General features: G+C 50.1%; 6 protein-coding genes across 6 annotated transcripts; 4 read left to right on the top strand and 2 right to left on the bottom strand.

The window, feature by feature from the left end:
• Positions 1-526: 526 nt before the first annotated feature.
• Positions 527-2,135, bottom strand: HO133_006896 (uncharacterized protein; the record flags this gene model as incomplete). The annotated part of the gene is made up of 4 exons (XM_037297792.1): positions 527-781; positions 1,283-1,347; positions 1,563-1,739; positions 1,979-2,135. The coding sequence occupies 4 exons, from the start codon at positions 2,133-2,135 to the stop codon at positions 527-529; spliced, it is 654 nt and encodes a 217-aa protein (XP_037146861.1).
• A 1,992-nt stretch (positions 2,136-4,127) lies between these two features.
• HO133_006895 (uncharacterized protein) lies at positions 4,128-4,732 on the bottom strand (the record flags this gene model as incomplete). Its single annotated transcript, XM_037297791.1, has 2 exons — positions 4,128-4,285; positions 4,447-4,732. 2 exons carry the CDS (start codon positions 4,730-4,732, stop codon positions 4,128-4,130), a joined length of 444 nt encoding a protein of 147 aa, XP_037146860.1.
• Positions 4,733-8,889: 4,157 nt separating this feature from the next.
• HO133_006894 (uncharacterized protein) lies at positions 8,890-10,879 on the top strand (the record flags this gene model as incomplete). Its single annotated transcript, XM_037297790.1, has 2 exons — positions 8,890-9,642; positions 9,692-10,879. 2 exons carry the CDS (start codon positions 8,890-8,892, stop codon positions 10,877-10,879), a joined length of 1,941 nt encoding a protein of 646 aa, XP_037146859.1.
• Positions 10,880-12,981: 2,102 nt separating this feature from the next.
• On the top strand, positions 12,982-14,109 carry HO133_006893 (uncharacterized protein; the record flags this gene model as incomplete). The annotated part of the gene is made up of 2 exons (XM_037297789.1): positions 12,982-13,150; positions 13,256-14,109. The coding sequence occupies 2 exons, from the start codon at positions 12,982-12,984 to the stop codon at positions 14,107-14,109; spliced, it is 1,023 nt and encodes a 340-aa protein (XP_037146858.1).
• An 846-nt stretch (positions 14,110-14,955) lies between these two features.
• HO133_006892 (uncharacterized protein) lies at positions 14,956-16,027 on the top strand (the record flags this gene model as incomplete). Its single annotated transcript, XM_037297788.1, has 2 exons — positions 14,956-15,175; positions 15,198-16,027. 2 exons carry the CDS (start codon positions 14,956-14,958, stop codon positions 16,025-16,027), a joined length of 1,050 nt encoding a protein of 349 aa, XP_037146857.1.
• A 552-nt stretch (positions 16,028-16,579) lies between these two features.
• Positions 16,580-17,184, top strand: HO133_006891 (uncharacterized protein; the record flags this gene model as incomplete). The annotated part of the gene is made up of 2 exons (XM_037297787.1): positions 16,580-16,815; positions 16,875-17,184. The coding sequence occupies 2 exons, from the start codon at positions 16,580-16,582 to the stop codon at positions 17,182-17,184; spliced, it is 546 nt and encodes a 181-aa protein (XP_037146856.1).
• Between the last annotated feature and the right edge of the window lie 91 nt (positions 17,185-17,275).

The following is a 17,275-nucleotide window of genomic DNA, read 5'->3' as shown; positions in this document are numbered from 1 at the left end:
GCAGGTATATCAGCCAAAATCTTTCCCTGGACAGCCAGCTTGCGTTTTCCCCCCCAACATTTCCGTATAAACAAACGTTTGTTTGCCTCTGTGCCTAAAGGTATCATTCAGCAAGCGTTGGGACTCCATTCGAGATATCCGCTTTCTTTTTGGAACCTCTCAATATCAGCTGCGCGTATTTCTACGATACAACATAGAGAAGAACCACCAACGGCAGCCATAGCCGAAACTCTGGCGGACGTCAGATTTATGTAGTTGTACGAAGATGAAGGAGAGGGCTAGGAGAATGTTGATCCAAACGACAATAGAAGCTGCACGGCGGAGCCAATACGCGCGCCCGCTGATCGTATTCAAACACCAGACCCGTCTTCTGCTGCACGCTTCATGAGGCGAGCGATACATACCGTGAGAATGGCGAAAAGCTCAAAGCTAAGAGAATGGGATACCAACGATCAGAGTTCTCGTTGAGTAATCCGAAGAGGACCCAATGCACAGGAACAGGATGTACGCCACATGCCAGAAAGAGTCAATTGATAGTGACAGCCGTTGCATCTCGTTGCACTCCGATGATAGTCCCGTCTTGCTCATGGTATACTGGCCGCTTGCCGGCTTGCTCTTGTCTTTGTCCCACGAGACGTCTGAGTAGCTCTGATAGACCGGTGAAAGATCGTAAGAAGTATAGACTGACCCATTCGCCGCCTTTGCTGCTGATGACGACCATGATTAACTCTTTAGAGTGCCACCGACGCCTCTCATCTGCAAGATCAAACCGATAGTCGGGCTATTGATGTAGGGTTTCTTGTTGTCGAATTGATGCGCAGTGCTCTCTACACGATCACGGGCGGCCTTTTCGCTGTTAGAAGATTGCATGAGCGCCATTTAAGTGCTTAGCAGTGATTGCAAAACGACCGTTATAGCACAGGCTGAAATTGATGTAACCCAAGAGCAAGCGACTGCCCAATGAAGAGGACTAATGCCCTGTTAGGGTGTATCTCGCAGCGTCGTAGACTATGTTTGAATATTCAGACTCCCGATCGGTGCTCAAGGACGGGGGACAATTTGGTACTTTCTCTTCCTCTGGCCAGAGCCTGGGCACTGGCCTGAGAATAGCCCTATAATTGGCTATCTCGTCGATGAAAGCACCCATTACACTGCAATCCATCCTGCAACGAAGAAAAAGCTCGACGAGACTTGTTGGGATCAGTGAGGAACTACTGTTCTCAAATACTATGGGAAGAGAAGATAAAGGTGAAAGATATGACCTAGTCCCGAACGACCAGACGTAGACTTGACGGGTGAGTCTCATCTCATGCTCTGAATCAACTCCATTGCCGAACTGATCACGAGCTGAAATTATGTAGAAAGATGGACAATAATAGTTCCATCAGCAACACGTACGGCTTCTCAGTCTCGCACTGGTTAAAGACTGCAATAACACGCAGGTTCATCTGGACGTCATTGCGAGGCAACATGCGGCCGTGAGATGGTTCCTCAGGTTTACGGGTGCCTGTTGCCCGGTGCAAAATTGGTACTGGTCGTCCTTTGAGTACATTCTAGCATACTGCTGAAAGAATTGCTATTCAACAGAGTCAGCGATTCCTCTGGAATGCCTGACACAATTTGAGGCTTCGCGTCAAGCAAGTCCGTGACATCAAGCGCGACCTCTTTATCACGCATAGGCGCTAATCCTCGGGGCTTGCTGGTCTTGTCCTGGGATTTTCCTCTTTGGATCGGAGAAGCTAGCCGGAACAGGCTCTGAAGACTTGAGACACTGCACAGCGGAATGGAAGCCGTTTGTCATTCAGCCTCATCTCCCAGTCCACATGAGTTGAAGTAACCCAAAGCAACGCCCAAAGCAACCGAAAGACATGCTCCCTTCGTGAACAAGGCTAGCGTTGTTGTCAAGCCCTGGTATCACCCAGCACTCATGACAGATTCTCCACCTCCAAGTCTGTTGCATTTGCGCTCACTGTCTTACCGAAGCCCACGTCCTGCACCCTTAATGGATTCGCGGAGGTACCTTCGACGACCGATTCTTCTGGCTCCGAATGGCGGGTCTTCATGCCGGAAACCCGCTCGTTCCGACCGATCTCAGCAATCAGGGATATTGGTATCAAGAACGTTAGACACGTCATGGTGGGAGTTCTGGATTTGTGTTGGTAGCAACACTCTTCCGAATCGTCGCCCGCTGTTAACGACTGAGAGCAAAGGTCTCGGCACTAGTGCCTCCCACAGCATGTGATCACAGCCGTCACCGAACGAGACTATAATCTTAGTGGAGATTGCGTGCACTTGGCCAGAAGCGACGAGGATTGGTAGAAGCTTTTCATAAAGTTCTTGGCAGTGACTGCCTTCTCCACATGTTCACTCCATCCCAGCGGAGTGGGGGATGCGGTGATGTTGAGCTTTCTGGTGGTCTTGGTGATCTCATTGCGGCGATCACGATCCCAAAACAGGCGAAGATGATTTCAGTCAATCGTGAAAATCACCGATACAATCATAGGCGGTGTGGTCAATATGCTTGAAATGAGTCGCCATAGCCCATACATTGAGAAGAATCAAATCCACACGGTGCGGTCTATCAATGATCCTCAAAGATTGACTCAGCTTTAGGCTACAAGACGCCGGAATTAGATCGGGGTCTATTGAAGAAATGAGATGAGCGGTTTCGATGAGAGTCGCTTCGCTGTCTGCATGACTCGCGAAACAGGGAACAGACTCATAGAGTGATTGCAGAGAGCGAAGTTGTTATATCACAATCATGAAGTATCCAAGTTGAGTGCCGGGTCCCGGAACAGATGAGACATGCAGATGGTCTAGTCATCATCCCAGGCAGGTCGACCAGGGTCTTAGCCGTGAGATCCTCCTTCAATTTTGCATGTGTTGGAATTTTTCAGCAGGCGCTGATCGGAAAGGCTTGGTTGTGTTGTGGAAATCACAGAAGTATCTGTAAGTCTAAGACAAAGATACTTGGATTAGAGACCGCACCTCGGCTGGACGGGGAGAGACCGATAGCGTTAGTGAAGATGGTGTCTCTGTACGTTAGCACTGAACGTTCGAGAAGTCGGCTAATGGCACTCGGTAACATCCAGAAGTAGGATGCTGAAGATCTGGGTCTTTAGTAAGATATATTAAGTGAGGTAGTCGGTAAATCTTGCAAAGACCTCCCATGCATTCAACTCTGTTTTTTGAGCCAGCACATAATCTTCTCGCGTTTTTGAAGCTGCATTCAAGGTGTCGAGATTGACAGCTGCCTTACGAGCTGGGCGAAGCTGAAGCAAAAAAGAACAGGAGAAGAGATACAGAAGAAAATTTACCCAAGTCGAAAGCTTCACACATATTTGGAGCGATCGGAGGGAAGGAAGGAAGCATCAAGAAAGTAGGAAGCAGTAGTATTCTCAGATCTTCCAAAACCCTCCAAAATCCTCGCTCACTCCCTCCCAGGTTGCCCTGAGGAATCTCACATCCTTACTCCCGCATGCGTGATGACGAGTATGATTTCGCATTTCCAACAGTTTTAAGCAGTCATTGAGAGATCCCGTCAACGTCGACACCGAATGCATCTTTGCCCATTGCGAGAAGTGTGATATAACGTCCAATCAACGCCCATGGTCTGCGCATATACATGTCAAGGCGGATTGTCGTCGGCGCGTCGAGAGGAGACAGCGTGTAGTTCTTTCACTGTTGCGCTAGTGAGCTGATGCAGCAAGCCATGAACCAGGATCATGGCGGTGTGGCCATAAGCTGAAGACGGTAGTAGGCAGGATGGGCAGTAGCACTTACGCAGTTCCCTTTGCCGGTGTGCTGGCGGAATCCTTGTCTGGCCTGTCCTTGTCTTCCTTCTTTACATGCTTCGCTTTCAGACAGAGCCAATAGTGCCTTCCGCAAAATTCCTTCGATTCTGTCCCATTTAGAAGAGTCTTAGTTTTCATGGGACAAGTCTTGTCGTCGATTGCGCATCAATGGCTGTTTGGAGTGTTTCGAACGTCCATGAGAGCACAACTCGGTAGATTCTTGAAGACTTCGCTATACCCCTTTGAAAGGGGTATCTCACCATGTGCTTGCCCAGGTCCCGGCTGATGGCAGCTGCACACAGCCGGGGGCTACATGCAGGGCCTCACCACCCCTCACACCGCATTTCCCTCCGTTGTCAGCTCCGAGACGAGACCGCCAGGGGCACAGAAGAAACGAGCTCCGCGAGTCTGAAAAGGGGCAAAGGGATTTGCGGCCTTCTTACGGCTGCTAGCAGCCGTCCCGGCATCGTTGGTACGCATATTCCCACCGCCTGCAGCAAGCAACGGGCTGGCCATCCGATGCACGGCAATAAATTGAACGTAAGGCAAAGCCTCATGGTATCTTTCTCATCTTGAGAAAGCGTGTTCAACCACCAGTACAGAGCCGTTCCTCGGACACAAGTGGAAAGGTCAGCCCTTGCTGTGGCTTTACCCTTGAGAATAGCATAATCCTCGACTCGGCGCCAGAAGGAGCAAACTTCACGGTATATCGTTTCCTTGCTTGGGAAGATAATGTCTCCGGTGCCATAAGATTCTTCAAGATCCGGGTGGAAGGAACCTAGATCTGAAGCACGGGATCCGCCTCCAGATCCTCCTTGTGTAGCTTGTCCGGGCGGTCCTTGCGTCCCCGGGGACATGGCTCTGGTACCTAGTCGTGACCGATCCATGATCCAATCGAACTTTACACCCTTTGCCCATTCAACTGCAAGTTGGGCCATGGTGCAACGAGGGCATGCGCGACATCCTCGACATACATGCTCGCACATGCCTCGATGAACTGTCCGTGATCGGTTCACTTGATGCGGTACAACTCCTGCACTTGAGATCTGAGTTCAATAGCAATGAGAACTTTTCCAAACAGGATCAGCTGCGACTCGGTCAAGGGTGGGGTTCATTTAATGTGCATTCTTGTCTTTCTCCATGTTTCAGAGGACTCTCATGATTCATATCAACGAAGCTGACTCGATCATTCTCATACTCGGATCATCCGGAAACATGATTGCCTTGGCGTCCTTACATCTCTGCATTGGCCATGAAGAGTCCATAGGACAGCATGCTTTAAAACAGAATCTGTGTAATTAATAGAACGTATTGAGTCTGGGGCCGAGAAATGCTCACAGTGACTGCGCTTCAGCTTCCAAAGTTCGCCATGTCTCACATGCCAATTATATGTCCACGTGAGCGAAATGTAAGACAGGTCCTCGTTGAGTAATCTGAAGAGAGTTGCGGCATATCAGAATCGCAACTTTGAAGAGGAGAGCCTCGTTCCCGCGTTCATGAGGCTTTTCGCATCAGCACATAAAATCGCTCACAACATCAAAATGACAGACCTTGCGGCGGTGCTTCTGACCACTGGAGCTGCCTGTGGCTTTCCATGGCAAGCCAAAACATGTATGATAGTGCTTGAAGACGTTGAAGTCACGTCAATAAGCGAGAAAGTTTGTGATAGAAGCCTTAGTGTGAGTCTTCACTGAACTCAGAGAGATCCCTAAAAGCATGGATGTAACCTTCGCCCTCTCGCCGTGAATTCTCCAATGAGAGTCTGGCAGCATCTTCTAGTATACGCGTGATTCAAAACTCGCACGAGAGAATGGCAGGATAGTTGTGGGAACGTATATGGTGATACGCGTACTGACAATAGGTGAGGGACTCTTCGTCCGTGAGCGCTCGGTTGAATATTGCTTAGAGTTCTCTTCATGGCGGCGATGACAGCAGGTTTACCGTTCAGATCGTCGCTGGTTCGAGGGTATAGCAGAGCAGGCGAGTTTGAAAGCTTCACGAATAGCTGTACGTCGCTTGTAATCTAATTCATGGGATGCTGAGATTGAAGGTGACATTCAGCAACTTACCCTGACACTACCATACCGGGCGCACGATGGCGAGATTTGAAGGTATGCGCTCAAAGGGGGGCACTAGGACAGCGTTGGCGGCGAAAGGCCTTGTACGGTACTCAGCTTGCATCCGCGAAACTGACTAAAAGGGACCACGAAATCTCCTGTTGTCGCCGGAGTCATATCATCGTGACGGGATTGGTTGCTTGATGATCATGGCTGAAGGGGGGCTTTGGTCGGTACAGTAGTCAGCTTGCCTCAAAACAGAGCACAGCGTGTGGTGAGTTTCTGGCTAGCAGGCCATTAGCTGACGTTGTGAGGAAGAGGAAAACATAGGAGTCGGTGAGGGACAGAGGCGGCGTATCGTTTAACAAGATGAGGACTGTGGCATCCCTCAGGTCCCATGCTGTGTTTCCGAGCATGGTGCATGCCACCGTAGGCGTTTGCGGACTCATAAGGAAGGAATCATTGGCAAGAATGAAGACACAAATGAAAGTCGAGCAAAGTCTTCGCGATCTCGGCTCTAAAAGTCGGAGACTCCTTCCTCTTTCTGCTTCTAAGGTACATCTGAAAATTTTCGTAGAACTCAACTACCCTTTTAAGCGATCGACCCAGTGTCAATGGAGGTTTGTCGGGCAATAGCCTGGATCAGGCGAGATTCTATTGACAAGAAAGGCCCAGCCACGTTGTCTCCTTGGGCGTCCGCATACCCACCAGACCTCCAATCCTCGCTCTAGAATCAAAGTGAGTTATCATTTGCACTGGCACTTATTGCAAAGCCTGTGGCGATGAGATAGATTGCGATATAAGGCTAGGTAGAGAAGAGGTCGTAATCAACCAGAGTGCGCTCGAAAGATTGACGTGTGTAATCCTGATAGGTACTTTTGAGGAACCTCTCATAGCCGAGGGAAGCATAGCCCAAGTGGAGTCGACCATTTCCCGAATAGCTCTGTCCTGACCCCTAAAATTTCCTTACCTTTCATACTGTTAAGACCGTGACAAATTCATCGAGGCAACCAAAAGAGCGCAAAAGGCGTATTTATTTGTAAAACAACAGAATTCCGAGTAGAGATCAGTAAGGATGTCCGAATCTTAGCATGGAGAAAGACTTCTCTAAACGATAACGAGAACAGTGCTTTTAGTGCAGCGCTGCAAATCATTCATGAGACCGAATTCCAGGACAGAAAAGCGTAAGTCTTACCTCACCAGTTCAAATGACGAGAGAGCATAACAAGGACTACAAGAAAAATGCAGCGTAGAGTGGCAAGACCGCATCGACTCTTCAGAGAGAATCGAGCACGCATGAGCGGCGTTTGGGACGATACGAAAGAGAGCGGGAGATGCATGGAGCGAGCCGGTCTGCTAGACATTGTGATGTTTTCACACAGAGGTACGTAAGTGGGTACTGATCGCTTCGTGCAAAAAGCGACTTTACGTCACCAGTTGTAGCTGAAAACATTATCGATAATCAAGCTATCCAAGGCCATGCGCAAACGGACGATCAGTGGAGACTGTGTTTCTTGCTGCGAGTCTAGTCCAGCACTTGCCAGTAACTTAGTAATCCCCCAACGGTGACACTGGTGGAAGCGTGTCGACGTCTGGAAGGAAGGACTCACGTATGCATTGGATGATTTGTAGAGACGTTGTGAAGGTGGAGAGGAAAGAGGCTTTTCGTCCTCGCGAACCCTTGTGTGAATTTCTGAGAGGAAGTGAAATCGTCACCGCTGTGAATGATGAAGCGGAAAGGATGCGGGTAAGATGTGAGCATGGATCGCTGCAAAGACACCATCTGTCAGGTCTTGGCCAGCATCGTACGAGATGGTAGGGGAAACATGGCTGCAGGGAAAGCTTGGTACGCCGTCTAGTGTGTTACTTGCAAACCGAAGCTGCAGAGCTGCATGTTGTATTGAGACACAAATGGTTGGCGTGCGTCTTCGAGTCCGCAAACTTCCTCCGCACCCTGCTTGGAAAGACAACGGTGAAAGGGATAGGTACAAGAACCTGGAAGTAGCAGGTCTCTTCCGGGTCAAGTGTCCGAAGTTGGATTTGGATGAGAAGATGGGATCAGTCTTGGTTGTTCAAGCTGATAGCAAAAACATCACGCCACACCAGGTCGAAGCTCACAGTCGGGAGCCCATCACAGAAATGTGGCAAGCGGCAACAGAGCATCAGGACTCAACTGGGTCAAATTCGTAGAAGGTCGAGTGGGCTGATCTATTTACTCCTGAGGAGTTTCGGAAATTGTTTCCCGATTTTAAGGCGACGAAGTTGAGGGAGGATGCTGGCTGGGCGACTATAGTCTCGCCAGTATAGCTCTGAAAGATATAGACACTTGGGAAGATTGTCGGGACGGCAGAGAAAGCCGATATCTTCGGCAAAGTCTTTGATCCTACGGAATGAAAGAAGGGATGTTGTAGAGGAAGTATTGAGGGACAGTGGATATCACCGGGTCAGCTCTAGCTTTTGCAGCTGAGGTTGCCACCTCCACCGTTGTTGCTAAACCTCTTGTAGCTATGACACACCAAAGATGGGCTGCTCAGGATATATTATCTTACATGTTATCTTACATGAACATTCCGGAATGATCAAAAAGGAATGTAGCAACTTTCATCCAGACACTCTTTTTCTCCCTGCACCATGTCACGCTCGCTAGCCGGACCTTTCGGCGATAAAGCGTAATCGGCACTTATAAGTCCCGAAGGCCGGATTACCCGTACTTTACCTTGGCGTAGTGATTGCGTGGTGACGCAATGCCTCGGATTGCAAATGTGGATTGATCTTGTATCTCTTTCTTCATCCACCAATCGCCAAAGTTATCCAGTCCGTGTCCGTGTCCGTATGTGTCAGACTCCCTTTTAAATTGATTATTCACTCATTTTCTGTGTACATATATCTCATGAGATTGTAAAAAATATAGGTAGACAAAATATCATACTTCCCTGCTTCAATAATCTCCTCTTTTTTTTGGTAATAATAGAGAGCAAAATTCCCCCAAATAATAATAAATTTAGAAGAAGTAATTGTTACCCGGCTAACCTTCCCTCATGCAAGCTCCCCCAAGCTCTCAGGGAACTCTCCCTCACCAAGAATCTAGGCGTATTGTTCAAGATCTCTTTCCCGAGCGAGCCAGCATCGATGACTTTCGAGATGCTGACGAGGCTATACCAGGAGCGGGAGCGAACAACGGGATCCATCCAGTCATCGACGGCGGCTATCACACTGTTACAGATGGCATTCAGGGAAGGCAGTCAGCTGAGCGAGGGAGCAGTGATACCTTGCGAGACGAGCAGAGAGGAATCACGATACCTGGGGAGACAAACGCCGGATACCATGGCAGCAGTGACACGATCAAAGACGGAGACAAGCACGACTTGAGAGCCCACAAGGACACGCCACTGGCGCAGAACAGCAGCTCCACCATTGGAGACGGCGAGAACCAGTATCGACGCACCACAATGACCCACCAGGCCGACCGAGCCAGCAATGACTCATCTCGTGATTTGGAAAAGGGAGCAACCGGTGCGAAAGAAGAGCAGGACCAAATCAACCAAGACGGCGAGGATACAAGACAAGCACAATGGGAGAACAATGTCGTGGGCTGGGACGGGCCAAACGACCCGGAGAACCCGCACAACTGGAAGAAATCGAAGAAATACACCGTCACCGTCTTCTATGCCTCAATGACCTTCTGCATCACATTCGCTAGCAGCGTCTTCAGCACCGCCACCGCGGTTACAGCCGAGAAGTACGGCGTATCCACCGAAGTCATGACGCTGGGCACCAGCCTGTTCGTCTTTGTAAGTGCCTTTCCCAGCATCATCCATCCAACACTGACACAGACAACAGGGTTTCGCCGTCGGCCCAATAGTATGGGGACCCTTCTCCGAACTCTATGGTCGAAAGATTCCTCTCTTTTTCGGATTCTTCGTCTTCGCCATCTTTCAAATCCCTGTCGCGGTAGCCCAAAACGTCGAAACAATTATGCTATCCCGATTTCTTGGTGGGTTTTTCGGGTCCTCGCCATTGGCGATAATAGGAGGAACACTGGCGGACTTCTGGGGTCCTGTTGAGAGAGGTTTCGCTCTTGGTCTCTTCGCAGGCGCTACGTTCATTGGACCAGTGGCAGGACCTATTGTTGGCGGCTTCATCACGCAGAGCTACCTTGGATGGAGGTGGACGGCCTGGATTACCTTGATCATGTCGTCTTTTTTTGGGACAATAGCCTATTTCATCTGCGCAGAGTCGTATACACCGGTACTGCTACAGCGCAAGGCCGCAAAGATACGCTTCGAGTCGAAGAACTGGGCAATACATGCACCGGCAGACGAAAACCAAATCAACATGAAGGAGATCGTCAACAAATACCTCTTGCGTCCTTTTATCATGCTGGCGCTCGAGCCCATTCTCGTTCTGATCACATTCTACATGGCCTTCATCTACGGAATGATATACCTCTTCTTTGAAGCGTACCCGATCGCATTCCAGGAGATCCGAGGATGGAACGGGGGTGTCGGCGCACTCCCTTTCCTCGGCATCACCATCGGGGTCATCATCGGTGTCGCCATCATTGTGTACACATCCAACACCCGTTTCAAGCAGAAGATGGAAGCCAACGGAGGCAAGCCGATACCCGAGGAGAGACTGGTCCCCATGATAGTAGGAGCCTTTTTGCTACCCATCGGCCTCTTCTGGTTCGCCTGGACCTCAAACCCGCATGTCTCCTGGGTGCCGCAGGCCATCGCCGGTATACCCATCGGAGCAGGGGTACTCCTGATCTTTTTGCAAGGGTTGAGCTACATCATCGACGTCTACCTGATGCACGCGAACAGCGCCCTCGCCGCCAACACCCTTGTGCGATCTGTGGCCGGCGGAGGATTCCCCCTGTTCGCCGTCGCCATGTACCATAAACTGGGCGTAGACTGGGCGACCAGTCTCCTTGGCTTCTTGACCGTGGCCTTCCTGCCCATGCCCATCCTATTCTTCATCTATGGGAAGAAACTACGCGAGTTCAGTAGATACAGTCCCACCATGTGAGGGGCCACAGCATCACTATGGCGTTTTGAGCGATTTTTCACAGCCTGTACTAGTACATAGCCACATATAATATACTATATCTCCAAAGTCCCACCACTCTGTGAGAAAACCATCCACTGCACTCGCCACGCCCTCAAGGGACCATCTTTCTTTCCCTTCAAAGCCAACCCCTAAGCCCTCCCTCCCATCCGCTCCTACCCCGCCTCCAGTCCGTCTCAGATCCCATCAACGCCTCAGACCGTCCTCCCTTATCCGAATCCGAAACCAGACATACCCTCATCTTCCACATACGCTCACACCACAACTTACCACCCCTCCCTTCCCGCCACCATTCTCCCATCAGAACGCTCCATCGTATCGTGTTATCGCAAGCGGCCATCCATCTCATATCCCCAAGATCAAGTCCGTACCTCAGGCGAAGTCAAAAAATCCCGCACGCCGAATCCTTCGCTCCCGCGCGTCAGCTGCTTACGTGCCACGTGGTTTCTTTCACGGCGCCATCGGGCGGAGGAGCATCTTTTTCGCAACGGTAGTGGTTCGGAGGATGAGGGTGTGCTGCGATCTGTGTATTATTTTGTTCGTGTTCTTTTTCGTGGATATGTTGTATCGCACCTGTATCAAAGGCGCCGGACTCTTTCCAGATCTAAGAAGCAGAAGCCGTGCTCGGTCTCGGCTTCTTCGATTCGCCAATTGAGTGGTGGTGGTAAGGGTAAGGATGGAAGCGGGCTTGACAATCTTGTTTTTTTTGGGATATACTCCAATGGCTCTCAAATGAGTTCCCCGCCTCGAACCCTGCAAGGTGTCGATGGTCGAGGCAGGAATGCCTCGCCCGACAACAACCAGACGGGTCCCTGCACACGCCGGTATGAATGACGTGAGTCTTCCTCACCTCATATGTCAAGCCACAACATCGTCCGGAGACACTCGCAGCGTGTGACGCTGTGCATCACCACGAGGGGACTTCGATCCATCATGGGGATGGTTTTCTCTACCTGTTCCCCATAGCAGCGGCTGGCTCATATTTTGGCACACCGACCAGAGACTGAGTCCCGACGTCTTAAATTTCAGAAAGCAGAAGTGGCAGAGATCCCAACGTCGGTTTTCCACTCGATGAGTCCGTGTGTGTTCGCTGCGCTCACTACTGAAGTGCGAACCCACCGTAAGCACAAGAGCTGGGTATCGCACAGATGGGGACCCCTTGCCAATTTCCAAAGCGATTGAAGAACTCCATGGACGATGTGAAGTGAGCTAGCTTGCAGGACTCGAGCGTGGTGGACGGAAATGATTTAGATGGGATTACGACGTGAGAGAAGGCCAAGGGTGAGGATGCGTTGGTGAAGTTTTGAGAAGAAGGGGAGGCTTGGTATGGTAGTAAAGGGCGTAGGGTTTCGGGTTTGAGGGTCCGGGCGAGGGAGTGCGGTAGCTGATCGCTCAGGTGTGATCTGTAGATTAGGCCTTGTAGAAGGTTCAAGGGTTCTGGAGATTGGCTCGACGACAAATCTAGTCCTCTTCAAGAGTGTTTTCGTACCGTCCTATAACGCAGTCGACTGGCCTGAAAGGCAATGTCGAGAGTACAGTTTCCACATGTTTCCAGGCATTGCCGACCCATTGTTCCAGTCATCTATCAAAAAAATACAGCGTTCACAGTCGTATTCGGAGTCTTGTACTCTATATGATTGTTGAAAGTTAGCAATCTCTCTGCTGTGTCCCCGTTGCCTTTGTTCGTAGAAAGGGTGGTCGTTCTTGGCCTGGGGATCGATAGTTCAACTTTTCGAAGCCAATTGCACTTAGATCGCTACATATTTCATGCGATAGACTAAGTCCATGGAAACTCTTCCATTGTACTTCTACCATTGATGCCTACATCGGACATAGTCATCGGGCTTTGGCAACGGTTTCCTGCTTGGCTTTTGACTTCATGGGTCATAGCTTCTTCGTTGATTTACTTTTCACGGTAACCTGTCCCATTAACAGTACAGAACCCTACCTTACTGTCAACACATTTGTCTCAAGTCACCACTTCATCTATCACTCATATCATTTCCAACCCTTCCCCTCTTCCCATCGACAGCCGCCGCACGCTACGATAACCTTGGGACAACATGTCTCAAATCCCAGTCAACGCCGAACCGAAGGGGAACGCCAACATAAATTCCAGCGTGACCTCTCGTGATACATTCCAAGACGTCACTATGGAACCAAACATGGCGGCCCCGGCTGTCTCAAGAGACACAGAGCTGAACGACTTCCTCTTCATGCAGCTCGCGGTTGGTCAGTCTCCAACTTGTTCTTACATCGGGCATACAATAAAGGCTAATGACCGCGTTCTGATTCTTACAGAGATCCGGCTAAAAATCTACGGCTAACCTTTCATAGCACTCCCGTCTCTATCCAAATCCATAATCTCGGCCAAACAAGCCTCGGAAAGTGTCATGCGCGAGATGAAGCGCATCTGGGATGCAGACCAATGGAAAACGATCGCCTCCAAGCGCACCGGTAGCAGTAATTGTGCTAGCATAGGTCCTACTCCACAGATCCTTCGAACTTGCAAGGCTATTCACCGAGAGGCAACACCGATCTTGTACAGCGGAAACGTTTTCCAATTCTACCTCAGACGAGGAGACGCGAAATCGCACCCTGGTTACAAAGGTTGGAATGAGACCCCTACCGATGCTCTGAACAGTATAATTTTCGCTATCTTTCTACGACAAATCGGGCAACAGAATGCAGCAAGCTTGAAAAGGCTAAAGTTCTTCGTACCGGAGGTCTACGCGCGCACACACACTCAACTAGCAGGGTGCGCGATCCAAGTGTTCACACAACTGCTCAAGTGTCATGTTCCAGGCGTTCGTCAGGTCAAGATTTGCCGTGGTCTTGTTGACCAGGATCAATATGAAAAAGAACCCGCAAAATTGGTTGATGATGGCTTGGAAGGTTTTGGGGAAAATGACTCTGATCACACCACCAAATCTCAGGCTCAGATGTTCGCTCCCAAGCAAACCGAGATGGTTTCAAATGATGCAGACTTCGACGATCAAGGCACGGATGGGCACTATCATCCCCCTTCTGCTGTTCGCCGAGAGGAGCAGGAAGCGATGTACAAAGCCACAGCAGATATGGTTCAAGAGATTACCTGGCTGGATCAATTGAGCTTTGCTGGTTTCGATCAGGATGTTCCGGCATTTGAGAAAATGAAGCAACTGGAGGCACTTGTCAAGGTTAGGCGTTAGGAACGCGTGGCCGGAGAGCACTGCTAGGCCTGGGTGTTGGTACCTCTGGTACAAAAAATCAAAATGGCGCCAACTAAGTGGACGGCCTTCACGAGAGCGCGAAGACATTATCGGAAGCAAGGGAGTGGCTAGACAATTCAACTGATCGTCTTAGCCATGATGGAGCCAAACAGCATAGCGGGAAAGGAACACTTGTACCTTAGAACCAGTGCCCTTGGATACGAAATTCCCTTACACGCTCCTTACTTCAACGTATCTAGACTGAAAAACGCTCTTCCCCGAGAAAAATCCTGAGCAGAGATGGATTTTCCCATGTCTCCAAACTCTTAAACTCCCAACTCGGCTGCTTCGATGTACCACCTTGCACGCTCTCTCTTCAAGGCACCGAGAGTCATATCGAGAATGCCATCGTGATTTACTCACTTCGTCTTAACCCTGGCTTGGTTGGGGCTTTGAAGATCAGAATTCGTTCTCAAATCTCAGCTCCAATCCTCTATCTTACACCCTCTCACCCCACCACCCACTTGACTACGACTGGCTGCAACAACTTCCTTTCTTTTCACCTCATTTTCGACTCGATTCACTGAACATACCTCTTGCCAAAAGAAATCTTATTCACGTCTTAGTAGGCCTCTAAACATTTGGAAAGCCTCACAACTCAGAAAACCACTATCCGGAAGTTCTACCTGTGGAAAGAGTTCACCCAACCATTCGACATAGACAAGTAAGGAGCTACGACGTCGCAATCAAAGACAGTGAAATTTATCCCCTTCATCAAAGGCGACTTTCCCCTACGAAATCATTCCATCTACCTGACTCGTTCTGATCAAAGATCCAAGCTCAAAAATGTACGCCATGGCTACGAAGGCGTCGAACTCTTCAACCAGTACCGTGGACTCGGAAACCTCATTCACTGTGAGTCTACCAGGCCTTGAAATTGCCACAGAGGTTGTATCTGATCTGGAGTTTAGCATTCCTCACTACAGAGTCATGACTTTCAGCAGACCGCTTTGGGATTCTTGGACCTGCCAACAGGTCGGTCGACCTTTGAAAACCTTGCAGATAGGTAGCTGACAGATCAAATTCAGAGATTCGGCTCGAGATCTACGGGTACTTCCTCTTAGCCCCCCCGGCCTCTTCACCTCGAACCAACGAGACATCATACAAGGGTCTACGTTCAGCTCTACCCATTACACTCTCACCAAAATCCTGGACTGTAGGAGGCCTACCGATAGCAAGTTTCTTCCGTCTCTACCCTGCCATTCTATCCACCTGCAGGGCCATCCATGAAGAAGCAACAGAGGTACTCTACGGCAAGAATCTTTTTCAGTTCTGGGTGCCTTACGAAGCAAATAATGAAATCGGTGGGAACATCAGCATCCTTGAACAAAGCGAAAACGTATTTAAATTCAATAACAAGGATTGGCGGTGGCGATCAGATGGTCCCCTCCTACTCAGAGACTCCACATTCGCATGTTTCCTCAACAGCATTGGACCCGGTAATGCTGCCAGCTTGACAGCCATTGAATTCGTCGCGCCCTGCGGCGAGAACAATAAATATCAGTTTCAATTAATGACAAAGTTGCTTGCGCGTCACGTATTAGGACTGAAGTTCATCAGGGTCTCCAATGGTTTTGAATGGCCTATGGACGGAGATTGGCCTAGATGCTTGGCTCCTGCAGGCAAAGATGAGGAGCTGCACCAGACTTGCCGCACATTGACAGACTTAGTGCGCGGATGTCCTTCGCTCGAAGAGTTCGAATACAGAGGCAGCTTCATCAAGCCGGATTCAGAACTCGAGGCGAAGACCGGGTGTCTGGGGAAGATTTCTCGCCTGTTGGAAGAACGAAAGGCGAAGAACGCTCCTCGTATGGTAACCAGTCAAGAGAAAGAGAAGGGCGACGAAACCGAAAGCTAATTGAGATTTGTCCAAGGATGAAACACGCAGTCAGTGGACGAATTCAAAGGGTAGCAAGGACAAGAGTCGAACTGAAGCTCAAAGAACAGGACATGGAGACAGGAGAACTAGACGAGGGGTGAGGCTGTGGACAGATTAGCCTCGACGCGGTTCCAAAGATAGTCAAAATCTAGAACAGGCCGGATCAGGGTTGCACAGGACTGCGGTTCTCAAATAGCATGCAAACATCCACAACAAACCTCTCGGTAAAGGCAGCAAGATCTCGATCGTCCACCAAATCGTTTCGTAAGCACCAAGCTGACGTGATTTAAAAAGGGCACTTCTACTTAGATCTAGCGACCAACTGGTCAGCCTCTGCCGAAGAGGCGAAGTATCGGCTCGATGGCTCTAGACGCTGACATGCATGCGTGGCTCAAAATGCAGAAGCATAAAGGGCAGTCATTGATCTCATTCCGTTGACCCATCTACAAAGCTCCTAAAGTCCCATCACCCACCATTTCGGACATACAATCAGTCTTCGATCCCAAAATTTCATCTCCAGTTCAACATAAAATGTCTGACCCCTACAACCAACAATCCCAATACGGCGGCTACCAAGGCCAGCCCAAGCATCAAAACTACAACCAGCAGAGCTACAATCAGCAAGCCTACGGCCAACAGGGTTACCCTCAGCAAGGCTATAACCAACAGCAAGAGTACGACCAGCAAGTAGCCCGCTACGGACAAAACCACCAACAAGCCGCCTACGGCCAAGAAGGCCAGCAACAATACGGCCAGCAGCAGCAACAGTAAGCACTCCTCCCTCACTCACTCACCACTTGAGCCCCACCACTAACGCCCCCGCCAGAGCCTACCAGCAACCCCAATACCCCCAAAGCGAAGGCCAAGACGGCGAGCGCGGCATCGGCGGCGCCATCACGGGCGGTCTCGCCGGGGGCTTCGGCGGCCACCAAGTGGGCCACGGGTTCCTGGGCGCGATCGGGGGAGCGATCCTGGGCAGCTTCACCGAGGACAAGCTCAGGAAGCACGAGCAGGAGAAGAAGAAGCAGGGGTCGAGGCCGCACAGCGCGCAGGGGGGCAGGGTGGGCGGGGGAGGATTCTCGGAGAGTTTCAGCGAGAATGTGAATTTTGGAGGGTTTGGGGGGAAGAAGAATTAAAACTGATTTGGATTGAAATGAGGTGTTGGGTGTGAGGAGGTGGGGAGGAGTTGGGGGAAAGCGTGAGTGGAGTTGGGTGTTGATAGATTGT

This window comes from Letharia lupina (assembly GCF_014066315.1).
Source record: "Letharia lupina isolate WasteWater1 chromosome Unknown contig_28, whole genome shotgun sequence".
NCBI classification, from domain to species: Eukaryota; Fungi; Ascomycota; class Lecanoromycetes; order Lecanorales; family Parmeliaceae; genus Letharia; species Letharia lupina.
The sequence above is the reverse complement of the archived record's forward strand: the minus strand, read 5'-3'. Positions and strand labels throughout refer to the sequence as shown.